At 38.7% G+C, this 13,507-nt stretch overlaps 1 protein-coding gene across 1 annotated transcript in view; it reads right to left on the bottom strand.

The window, feature by feature from the left end:
• The window catches only part of LOC124622251 (protein unc-13 homolog C), a gene marked incomplete at its 5' end in the record, with an annotated part of 692,708 nt that overhangs the window by 236,051 nt on the left and 443,150 nt on the right, over positions 1–13,507 (bottom strand). The window contains 3 exons of the mRNA XM_047147909.1: positions 5,498–5,665; positions 6,810–7,094; positions 12,555–12,705. Of these exons, the coding sequence (XP_047003865.1) occupies positions 5,498–5,665; positions 6,810–7,094; positions 12,555–12,705 (604 nt within the window). The remainder of the gene's footprint in view (positions 1–5,497; positions 5,666–6,809; positions 7,095–12,554; positions 12,706–13,507) is intronic.

The raw sequence follows: 13,507 nt of genomic DNA on the forward strand, positions 1-13,507 counted from the left end.
AGTACAATTCTAAGTTACTTGTGTAACCAGTCAACTATAACTGGGACATTTCCTGACTGGCTAAAATATGCAGATGTTAAGCTTCTATTCAAGAAAGGGGATAAAGAGATGCCATCAAACTACAGACCAATTTCACTTTTGCCAGCAGTCTCAAAAATTTTAGAAAAAGTAATGTACAGGCAGCTTCTCAACCATCTGACCACAAATAACATATTAACAAGAACACAGTTTGGATTTCTGAAGGGTTCTGATATTAAGAAGGCTATTTATAGCTACAGTGAAAATTTACTTAATTCATTAAATAACAGATTACAAGTAGCAGGTATTTTCTGTGATTTGTCAAAGGCATTTGATTGTGTGAACCACAACATGCTTTTAAATAAATTAGAATTCTATGGTGTCACGGACAGTGCTGCAAAATGGTTCAAGTCATACCTCACTAACAGGAAACAAAGGGTGTCAGTGCGAGGGACTAGTGAATTAAGTCATCAGTCATCATCAGAATGGGAAGACATTACATGTGGTGTCCCACAAGGACCCATCTTAGGGCCATTGCTTTTTCTTGTGTACATTAATGATCTCTCACCAGTTACACTGGCAGAAGCAGAGTTCGTTTTGTTTGCAGATGACACAAGTATTGCAATAACTAGTATGTCGAGTGTAGTTCTAGAAAGATCTGCTAATTATATTTTCATGGATATAAATAAATGGTTTAAAGCCAACTCACTGACATTAAACTTCGAAAAGACTCACTATATGCAATTCAGAACCTGTAAGAGGTTTCCACCCAGCATATGCATAAAGTATGAAGAAGAGGAAATAGAAGAGGTTGACAGTCTTAAATTACTGGGATTACAACTTGATAATAAATTCAGTTGGGAGGAGAACACCACAGAACTGCAGAAACGCCTTAACAAATCTGTATTTGCAATTCAAGTGTTACCAGACATAGGCAACATAAAAATGAAAAAGCTTGCATACTTTGCCTACTTTCATTCCCTAATGTCATATGGTATAATATTTTGGGGTAACTCTTCAAGTTTTCAGAGTCCAAAAGCGTGTAATAAGTATTATTTATGGAGTAAATTCACGGACGTCCTGTATAAAACTCTTGAAAGAACTGGCTATACTCACTACTGTTTCTCAGTATATATACTCCTTAATGAAATTTGTCATAAATAATATATCTCTTTTTCCAACAAACAGCTCAGTTCATACATACAATACCAGGAACAAAAATTATCTGCACAAGGACTTAAAAGCACTTACTTTAGTTCAAAAAGGGGTCAACCACTCAAGAACTTCAATAATTTACCAGCAAACAGAAAAAATTTAATTACAAATAAAGATCAGTTTAAAAGGAGCCTGAAAGACTTACTAGTGGCGAAATCCTGCTACTCCATCGCCGAATTTTTTTTAATAGAAACCAATGATGTATTGTATATACTCATACTATTAGTATTGCTATTTCAGCTTAAAAAATGATGTATTGTATCATCATCATCATCATCATCAGTTATCTGCTATATTAGCAGTTCCTTTCCCTCTCCATTTTCTGCGATCCACTGCTTCCTTCTTAAGGCTGTTGTATGTTGTACCATCCATCATGTCATCCAGTATCACGAATCTCTTCTGTCCTCGCTTCCTTTTCCCTTCTACATAACCTTCTAAAACTGTTTTTATCAGTCCGTCATTCTTTCTTAATATATGCCCAATCTAATTTCTTTTTATTCGCTTTATTACATCTAGCAACTGTCTTTTCTCTCCCACTCTCCTCAGTACCTCTTCATTTTTTACTTTGTCCATCCAACTTATTCTTTCCATCTCCCACCATGTCCAGATCTCAAAAGCCTCCAGCCTTTCTCTGTCTTTTTTCCTCATAGTCAATATTTCAGCACAATATAGAAGAACACTCCATACAAGACATTTTATGAGTCTCTTTCTGAGTTCTCTGCCCAGACCACGGGAGAAGATTCTCCTTTTCTTATAAAACACCTCTTTTGCCATTGCTATCCTTGTTTTAATTTCTGTGGTGCACTTCCAGTCGGTGTCTATCCTGCTTCCAAGATACTTAAAATTTTGCACCTGTTCTAGTGTTTCTCCATTCAGCATAATTTTTATTTCCTTATTTCCTCCTAGTGCCAATACTTTTGTTTTATTTGTGTTAATTTTCATTCCATATTTTTTTTCTGTTAGTTGCAATGGTGTCCACCAAATCCTGTAATTCTTTTTCCCCTGTGGCTAGAAGGACCATGTCATCAGCAAATCTCAAACACGCTACTCTTCTTCCTCCAATTTCTACTCCTTTGTCATCTAATGAGCATTGGTCAATCATATTTTCCAAGTAGAGGTTGAAAAGAGTAGGTGACAAACAGCATCCTTGTCTTACTCCTTTTCCTAGTCTGATCCAGTTTGTACTTTCTCCTCTCACTTTAACTGAAACGTTTTGGTTAAGATATAATGAATTTATAAGTCTTCTGGTTTTCCACTCCACTCTCTTTTCCCTCATTATAGTTGCCAGCTTGTCCCAAACAACATTGTCAAATGCCTTTTCTAGATTGATGAAGCACACATAGAGGTCTCTTCCTTTTTCAATAAACCTTTCTCCCAAGATTCGCAGGAGCCCTATTGCATCTCTGGTGCCCATATTCCATCTAAAGCCAAACTGCTCCTTGCCAAGATTCACCTCCATTACTTTTTCAAGTCTTTTATTAATTATTCTTAACATCACTTTGGCTGCATGTGAAATGAGGCTGATTGTCCTGTGCTCGCTGCATTTCTTGGTTCCTTGTTTTTTCGGTAATGGAATCATTACTGTTGTCAGAAAGTCCTCAGGCCATTCACCCCTGTCATATATTTTATTACATAACCTCAATATTTCTCTTATTCCATCATGGTTCAAGCATTTTAGTATTTCTCCTGGTATTGTATCTGTACCTACCGCTTTGCCATTTTTCATTGCAGCTATGGCAGACTTTACTTCTTCCATTATGATGGTCGGTCCTTTCTCATCATCACTTACACTGTTGTGTGATTCAAGTTCCAGAGTCTCTGGTTTGTTATTTGTGTCATATAGCTCTTTTATATATTCTTCCCATCTCTGGAGGACATCGTCACGATCTTTGTACACTACCTCTTTGTCTTTACTCAAAATTTCCATAGTAGCACTTCCTGCTCTGTTTTGTTCCCATGCCATAGTCTTTACTCTGTTGTATAGTAAGCCGTATCTTCCCTTCCTGTTCAGTTCTTCAGTTTCATCATATTCCTCTTTTAGCCATTTTTTCCTAGCTTCTCTGTTTCTCTTTGCAGTTCATTATTTAACCTTCGGTATATCTTTCTTGTATTGTATGTACAGGAACAAAAAATAGTATTGTTATTTCAGCTCTTTAAAAAAAAAAAAAAAAAAAAAAAAAAAAAACCACATGTTCCACATCCACGAGGATCTCCTCAGCATGGATCTATGGAACAAAAAACTAATCTTTCCTAAAATTCTCCCAATAAAGTCGACCGTTCACCTTCCCTACCACAGTTCTCACATGCTTGTGCCACCTCATATTGCTTTGTACCATTATGCCCATGTAGTTAAGCAACTGGAATGTGTCAAGCAGGACACTAGTAATACTGTATCCAAAGATTACAGGTTTGCTCTTCCAACTCATCTGCATTAACTTACATTTCTCCATATTTAGGCCTAGCTATCATTCATCACACCAACTGGAAATTTTGTCTAAATCGTCTACCCACACTGACAGCCAAATCATTTATGTACACAGAGAACAACAGCGATCAACCACTCTTCCCTGGGGCACTCCTGATGATACCCTTGTCTCTGAAATCCATCAATGACAATATACTGGGTTCTATTATTTAAGAAGTCTTGGAGCCACTTGCATATCAGTGAATTTATACCATATGCTCGTATCTTTTTTAACAGTCTGCAATGGGGAACCATGTCAAATGCTTTCCAGAAATCTAATAATATGGAACCTGCCTGTTGCCTTTCTTCCGTATTTCTCAATACATCGTGAGAAAATGGCAAGCGAAGTTTTGCATGAGCCTTGATTTCTAAAATTATGCTGATTCATGCACATAAGCTTCCCATCCTCAAGAAATTTTATTACATTCAAATTGAAAATATGTTCAAGGATTTTGCAGCAAACAGACGTTAGGGGTATTGGTTTGTAATTTTGTGGGTCTGTTCTGTTACCTTTCCTATATATGGGAATCAACTGCACTTTTTTCCAGTCACTTGGGACTTTGTGCTGGGTGAGAGATTCATGATAAGTGCAAGCTAGGTAAGCAGCCAATGCCGGAGAGCACTCTGTGTAAAATCAAACTGGAATTCCATCCTGACTTGGTAATTTATTTGCTTTCAAATCATTTTCTTGTTTCTCTATGCCAGGTATGCTTATTACTTTGTCGTCCATATGGGAGTCTATCCAATGGTCAAATGACGGTATGTTTGTATGATTCTCCTGTGCAAAGGATTCCTTGAATGTGAAATTTAAAACTTCAGCTTTTGTATTGCTATCTTCAATTGCCACACCAGAATGATGAACAAGGGAGTGAACGAACACCTTAGACCCGCTTACCCATTTTATATATGACCAGAATTTTCTCGGGTTCTTTGCCAGATCTTTTGCTAAGCTGTGATGGTGGCAATAGTTGTATGTTTTCTGCATATATCTTTTCACAAACACGTGAATTTCTACTAACATTTGTTTGTCATCATTTATGCATTCCCCTTTGAACTAACCGTGCAACAGCCACTGCTTCCTCGGCATCCGCCAAATTTTGTTATTAAACCATGGTGGGTCTTTTCCATCATTTATACACTTGGAGCTAAGTGATGCCAATTCACTGTCTAAGTGAGATGTTAATAAGTGCTTATCTGCTCTATCTAGCAGAAATTGAATTTCGTAATCATAGTCGTTATAATGGCATCATGATCACTAATCCCCATTTCTATACTGACAGTGTTGATAAGGTCCAGCCCATTTGAAGCTGCAAGGTCTAAGATATTTCCTTTGCATGTGGGATGCCAAGCTAGCTGCTCAAGAAAATTTTCAGGAAACATGTTCAAAAGTATTTTGCATGACTGTCGTCCGTCTGTACCTCTCACAAGTGTCAATAGGACGAAAACGGGACAAAGTCAAATGAGACACTGAATAGAAACTTAGAACCAAGGTAAACCTTACTAGGAAGAAATGTAAAATCAGGGAATTTTTAGCACTGGTCTTATGGGTTTTCCACAGGGGCTACAAATTTATGGTGTAGAGTCGCAAAAAACATGAAATTGGAGAAATTGGGCAGAACTACAAATTAGGGGCCACTATTCCAGTCAAGAAAGCAGCATTTACGGCTTACATGTGTAAGCCTGGAAAATGCTATTCCCACAGAATTCGGTTTTTCAGGTCAAAAGAGTGAAACAAATGGCATAAAACACAGAGCCATTCAAATATTTTCACTTAAAAAAGAAAGGTTTCAACTAACTTACCTGGCCAATATTGAGCTCCTGAGGAAATTGATTCAGTACAGGAGCATAGCTATTGCGGTCTTCTTCTATGACGGACACTATGAGTGCAATAAGTTTGTGCCAGAAATCCAAACTATCCAGGCGAGGCCCGTGATCCTCTTGGTCCCTTTTGGCTTCATTTGGGTCGACCTATGAAGTTAAGACATTTTTCATTACTGCTTAATTGCAAGCCATCATAATTATGTTGGCATTTATGCCCTCAGTGTGAAATAAAAAGATTTACTGGAGTCTTCATGGCAGTGAGATCATTAAAAACAGAGCACTAGCCCAGGTTGGGAGAAGATTGGGTGTTGAATCAATCATTGGCTTCTTGAATGAATACTACTGGTAAGTGCCTGGAGTGCGTCAGAGAATAAACATAAAATCTAAATTGAGATGGCACATGGAAAAGTTAATTACAGTAAAAAAGGTGGCACAGAAATCTTCTGCACCTTTATAAATGACATTCCTTCACTATTCCCCTTCCACTGTCCTTCAATAACCTTCTAGAAACTTCTAATCTCACCTCTGCTTCCTTCTTAGATACCTTATCAATGAGACCAAGCTGACAATCACAAAAAGATTCGCCATCACAAGACAGATCCCAACCTGACCACTCTCCTCACAGGGTAAGTTCCTCTCTGACACATTCATCTACAACCGCTCTAGTACTCTAGTTAGACACTTTATATTTTGAAAAGTTGGGAAAAAAATTATAATCCTTAACAAAGTGTTATATCAGATTTCATAAATGTTTTCAATTTTTCAGTTAAACTTACACAGTACACATTATCGAAAGCATGTTACTTTGTGAAGGTCGTGGACCATACTTACACATCATCATCTCTTTAAAAAGTATGTTGTTAGTATATGTCAACAACAATTAACAAGCTGTTTTACATTTTTTTTAAGGATGGGCAGGAAGAATCCACTTCTCCAGTGGTAATATATGTTATGGAAAATAAATCAGTATTGCTAAAGTTGAAACATTTATCTCGCTGCTCCTCATGTGAAATTACAAGTTAAGTTTTAGTTTGTGTATGTGAGCCTTATTTACAACTAAAAAGCAAGATAAGAATGAATGAATAAAGGAGTGAATTAGAAATGCTCAATTAATGTCACTGATATTATCAAAATACTTCAAGCACTTTTAAAATAATTCGATCTGTTTTTACTAATTAAACATAGGTAGTTAAAATAAATAAAGTAACACAACTATGTTTGTGTTTTACTTGTTTCCTTCATGGCCAATTTTTGTTTTAGACAATTACACCTTCATTTTCTTGATACTGACCTGGAATTCTCTGTTGTAAAGCTCATAACAGTTCTCAAAGAGGAACTGATATGTAGATCGAAGACATGCTTTTACACAGTCTTTCACAACTGTGCTTGCACGTGGAGGACTAGAAAGTTCTTGGACTTTCATGCGAAAGAAAGTGATGCTGGTGAGCAGATCCACAGTGGACTTAAGATCCATTAGTTTTTCTTGGCTCGATGCTGGAAAGTTGTTGCGGTACATTGACAAATCTATCCGAAGTGAATTGTGCAATTGGTCCAGCAGCTTAACAAATTTCTCCTTCTAAAATCAGACAGAAAAGAATACAATGAGTACAGAAAACAGAGAGAAAAAGACATGAGTAATTACAAACAGAAACAAAATGTTAGATAAACAATATGCTAACAGAATTATACTTGTTTCCTTCCATGAGTTATACATAATTGTCTCTCATTTTGAACCATTCTTGGCTGCACTGTCACATGACCATATGACTGAACAGTAAAAAGACAGACCACTGCAGAATTCCATATTACCTCCCTCCCCTCCCACTGCAGCTGAGTGATCGTGCATGATTGCTGCACAGGCACCTACCAGCATCACCTGTGACATGCAATGTACACATGCTATCACCCTCAGTTTGCTCTCACTCATCATGCTATTTACTACACTAGCCTAGCACTGTACTATAACTGTCTTGTCATGTGGCTACCCCATACATCATATCTGTTATGAACTTTGTCCTGTGAGATCATTAAATGCACTTGTTCTGGAGATGTCGTCTGATGTCTTTTTTATGTTGTGAGTTACACCATGACTGCTGATGATAATGGGCATTCTTCATGTTAGTTATGTAACCACAGACCCTCAGCGACAGGCCACTGGGTGTGTCGTGGTAGTCGTACAACAGCAATTTCTGCAACAGCAGTTAGAGGGCCAGAAATGTAAGGAAGCCTTGTTTTAAGTGTAGCTCTCTCACCAATCGGCTACAAATTTGCCATGACTCCTTCCTCACTACAAGATGGCAGAACAGTGGGAAGCATATAAGAAGTGTCCCCAGCAGCACTTTGCTGCATTCCAGATATCGGACTCACATGTGGTAAAATCACTTTTCCTGTCACAGATCTTGCCCAGAACATACCAGTTTTTGTGCAAATTGGCCCCTCTCACAGAACTGACACGCCTGATCTTTGACAAAATGTGTGCTCCATTAACTACCTACTTTCACCAGCCTAACGAGTCATAGAGCACATGGGAAGCTCACCTGCTGGGACTCAGTTGGAAATGCCATTCTGTGACTCCAGTACATAAGGAATCATATGCAGAGGTGATGATTAAGCACGTGATCATTTGGGTACCTCCGGACAAGAAGGTGCATCAGAAAGCTCTACAATTTGAGGATTCTACTATGGAGAACGTTTTAAAATGGGCTCAGTCCTTCGCAGTTTTCTAGGCAGTTAGAATTCTGGGGCGAGGCAGGAGCTGTCGCTTCAGACCCAGCAGAGAATCCAACTTTGCCAACACAGAAAATGTAGCAACAGTAGAGTGCAAACATTGTCACACTCCAGCTCCTTCTCAGAAAAAAAAGAAAATAGTCTCAGCCCCTGACATGCCCTCGTTTCAGTCATGTCTAGACTGTTTCTGAACACATGTCAGAGAAGACTACTCCAACAAGTGGGCACAGAGCGAGACATGCCAGAAGGAAGTACAGCTTGCTTCTGGCTGCTGTGCTCTGGACAAAAAATACTCACCTTCACAGGACCTAATAGACATTAACATGGTTTTGTTGTAGTCTCAAGCCACAGTGGTGTCTCCTAAGAAACTGTTCATCATGCTCGCTTTGTGCTGGTATCTGTGCATCCTTGTTAAGCTTTCAAATGTATCTCCAGCTGCTAGTGCTGCTAATACATTCCACTCAGTGATCACTCACAACTGTGGTGATGTACAAAAATGAGATATGACACCTTACCTTCCATGTTGTTCACAGTACAGATACAAAAAATCTATTTGGCCTTAATGTATTTTCTATTTTAGAATTGGTCACATATGCCTCGGTCCACCTGGTCTCAGAACAAGTACTTTTTTGTGAATTGGAAACCCTCAGTAAGGATTACTCTGACATTTTCTCTGAGGGATTGAAGGGGGGGGGGAGGGGGGGGGGGGGAAGGGGTGCGTCTAGGAAAAGTGATGAACTTTACAGCACACATTATATTAAAGAAGTTGGCATTCACTTACTACTGCTGAGCATGATCCATGCCCCTCGCACTACTGGGTGCCATCGAGAATGAGCCTGATGGATTGACAGTCTTGAAGTCATTGAAACTATGTCTGCAAAGTGAGCTGGCAACACTTTTGGTTAATTGAAAAATCTGGCAAGGAAACTGTGCCTGTGCTTTTCCCTACACTCACAAGAGGCCAGTATTTCAAGAAGGTCAATCTCTATGAACCTTGCATAATACTACCCCTGGATGAGGAACCATGAAAAGCCGCTACAATTAAGAAATTCACTTCCACAATAGTACTCAACACACAAATGTGAATGCCCTAACCCATGTCCTGATGAGCCCCAACCTTGACTTCAACCAAGACGAGATCTTGTGCTTCCCATTGGACAAAGAGGCTCAACAGGTGGATGATGCTTTTCCCATGATGGGTGTCAATGCAGCTGTGGCTGAGGCCAAGGAGATCATTTAACAACAGGTATGGTGATATATACAACAGGGATGGCCGGACTGTATTCCCACTTGAGATTCCAATCTATTGCGACATCACTTTCACTTCTAATACTGGCTAATCTTGGTGGGCAGAGTTATCCTAATAACAGTGGATCAATGTTCTCCCTGGGTTGTCCTGCTGGAACCTTTGTGCCCAAAAATATTATAGCTCTTGCACCAAGGTCACTGGGGTGTCTTCCAAACTTTACTGCTCATCCATCACCATGTGAACTAGCCCGGAATAGACCATCAGGTCAAACACCTTATCAACAAGTGGTACCAGTGTGAATAACAGCAAGTGGCTCCCTGCTAAACATTCTCACTCTGGTCGATGCACCCACACCCGCTGGAACAGGTTCATGTCAACTTCGCAAGCCCCTTCCTGGATACTACCTGGCTGACAGTCCTAAATGTATACTCCAACTTTCTGTATGTGGTCAGCTGTCGGTCAATGAGTGCAAAGGCTGCAGTCACAGTGCTCAGCAGAATTTTCGGTACTGCAGGACTTCCTCTGGTGTTGGATGTGGACTACAATTTTGTTCTCGGGTTTTCAACGAGTTCTGTGCTGAAGTGGCATCAACACCTGTTGTCTCTGCCTTTCCATCCTCAATCAAATGGTGAGGCAAAATATTCATGAAAACTTTCAAAACACATATAAATGAATATGAGAATGACCCTTCTACTGATGGATTGCTACAAATTTTTTTGATCTCCTACATATTGATGCCAATAGGGGAGAAGAACCTGGCAAAAATCTTCCATGGCCATCAACTCTGCGTGCTCCTCCATCCCTCACTGCCAGTGCCTGTGATAGTGTCTGCAGTGCTAACTCCATGCTTCCAACCAGGCACCTGCGTATGGGTGCAGGGCTTCAGACGCCAAGACAAGTGGATTCCAGCAGTCAACTGGGAGCACCAGGGGTGTCACATGTTCACTCCAACCATGGGGGACTGGATGGTGACACGCCATGAAAATCATCTCTGCCTGCAACAGATGACACATCAGCCATCACTTACATTGTGGTGATACCACCTTTCGGTTGTCTTCCACCAGAGCTTCAGCTCTCTCTCCTCCTGCTCTTCAGCTGCTCCTGCATTCTGGTTCTGAGACTTGTTAGCTAGTTCCAGTGATTCTCTCATCTCCCTCAGTTTATAGGCTTCCCAAGATTGATCAGATCAAACTGCTGTACCAGCCCTGACTGCCCCACCCCCACCACAGCAGCTCCCTTCTGTGCCAGAGCCCAGTGTGGACGTGGACACCAGCGACATGCCATCTATGTATGATATCGAAGCCCGCCATCAGTTTGCTTTCGTTCATTGTGCTATTTACTATAGTGACTAGAATTGTACTGTACCTGTCTTGCCACATGGCTACGAAATACATTAAAGCTGCTGTGAACTATTGTCCTGTGAGGTCACTAAATATTCTTCATCTGGAGGTGTCATCTTGTGCTTTCTTCTGTTGTGAGTTTCAGAACTTAAGTACTACTATTCATTTTAGAAATCTCATCTCACAATTCTTTCTGTAAACATTCTACAAACACTGGTTGAGTCCTTGTTTACAACTCTGCAAATTACTTCTTTTCTTTTATAATCTTGAAGTAACAGGTCATCATTTTTAAAAAATCTGTCTATCCTGGTCAGATGAACTATACGCTAGCAATTTGTATCTACATTACTGAAGTGAATTGGTTCAAAAACAAATTGTCAATGGCAGTTGCAATATGTGCTTGTACCCTTGTTGGGAATCCAAAAGTAGTCATAAAAAAATCCAAGTGTTCTCAATCAATACTTACATCAGCAAATCAATTTTAGTGTCCACAAATAGTTATTTTTTGTTGTTGTTAAGTATACGTAATCTTTCTCAACTACTTTTTGAATCTTAACGGGAATAGGACGTGAAACAGGCCGACTTGGAGCAGGAGAGGCACCACAGGACATTTTAATTTACACTGTCTATACTTTTACAAATAAATTCATAAAACTTTGTTAGGATGACCAGGAAGGATTCAGGATTCACACTCATAGCAGAGAAAGTTCAAACACATAACAACACAAATTTTTTTTACATGTGAAATTTCATCATTTTTTCACTTGGTATTGGCTGCATTTGTTGCTGTACGTATTCTTTTCTTCTTAAGTAAGAGAGATTCTTTGACGAATTTTGCACAGCATACAAACCATACTTACAGGTGTATGGAACTCTAGAATTTCCCAAATCTGTTAAAAACTGTAATAAAAATTGAGATAATTAACTATAAAATTCGAGTTTTCTCTAAACACAAAGTTTAAAATGTAACAGCCCATTCATTTTTCCATAGATTAAATACATTCTAGAGTTTCATACACCTGTAAGTACGGTTTGTAAGCTGTGCAAAATGCATCGAAGAATCTCTCTTACGTATGAAGAAAAGTGTACCTATAGCAACAAGTTCAGCCAACAGTAAGTGAAAAAATCATGAAATTTCACATTTAAAAAATATTATTTTTTCATGTTTTTGAACTTCCATTGCTATGAGAGTGAATTCTGAATCCTTCCTGGTCATGCTGACAAAGTTTTATGAATTTATTTGTAAAAGTATAGACAGTGCATATTAAAATGTCCTGTGGTGCCTCTCCTTCTCGAAGTCAGCCCGTTTGACATCCTATCCCCCTTAAAATATTTACTGCTGGTTGCCTGTAAAGTGTCATTACATCCTCTATTCTGGTACAGCATTCAAAGTGCTGTTTGAAACAATATTCATTAATCTTTAAGTCTCACATTAGTTTGTATACAACAAAATCTTCCTATTTGATTCATGTAATTTCCATTTTATGTTCAGATAAAGCTGCAACAATGTATACCTTAGCTCAAGAGCGAAATACATTAAACTTTTTATTTCTCCTGTCTCCATTACTTCAGTGTGCTGAAGCATTCACATTCAGCAGTGTATTTTATTGTTAGTTCAGGCCTATTATTATTATTATTATTATTATTGTTGTTGTTGTTGTTGTTGATGTTGTAATCTGATAAAGTTGCTGAATATCTCAGTGTATCATTCACTACTCACCCCAAAGTTTGACGCTGCAAAGCGGTCACTTGCTGATACAGCAGAAGATGCTGTAGTGTGTGCGTAATATGCATTAATGTTGGCAAGAAGAGTACTCATCACAGCAGGCACTCCAGGGCACAGGTACTTTGTTGATAAGCAATGAAAGTGCCTGAAATTTGACAATGTAAGTCATTATTCAAATAAGTCACACTGAATGTTGTATAGGCACACTGATAAATCACATTTTACTGTTATGACTGCATTACATTTCAAAATAAATTACTGGTCAGCAGAAAATTTTTAAGTGAAAAAGCACACATACATCCATAACAATGAACCTAACAGTAAAATACACATGTTACTTCCTGACAGTAGAGAACCATCATAATACATCACAACCTGTAAATGAGTTATTCATTAAACTTTTAGATAACCAACATAATAAATCAAAACAGAGGGAATTTGTACTAAAACCTGTGAATGAATTTTTAATTAAAATTTATTAAATCATACAAACTACACAATACAGTATGTTACTTTGGTCATGTTTTAGGTTATGAATGGTTTTTTAATAGCTGAGCTGTCTGATACATAGGAAATGTATCCTACATATAATTTTAGAACTAATTTTATTCAATGTATTTTTAATTTAATTGGGAATGTGGGTGGTTACTGTAGTGTAAATACACAAAGAGACTATAATGGCACAGGGCATGAGATCTCACTTGCAAACAAGCTAGACATAAAGCTTGCAAGATAAAGAAATGAAGACTTTGTTGTTCACATCTCCTTATCTGTACTGTTCTTCCTACTGGAGTGACTTTACCTTCCCTGCTCCCACTCCAGCACTACACAGACTTCTAGTCCACCAACACACCACAGTCTTTTTCCTCCTCCTCCTCCTTTTTCCTATCCCTCCCACACCATTTAACCTCCTGACTGCAACCAACTGCCCTACGATGTGCCCATCA

This window comes from Schistocerca americana, chromosome 7 (genome assembly GCF_021461395.2).
Source record: "Schistocerca americana isolate TAMUIC-IGC-003095 chromosome 7, iqSchAmer2.1, whole genome shotgun sequence".
NCBI classification, from domain to species: Eukaryota; Metazoa; Arthropoda; class Insecta; order Orthoptera; family Acrididae; genus Schistocerca; species Schistocerca americana.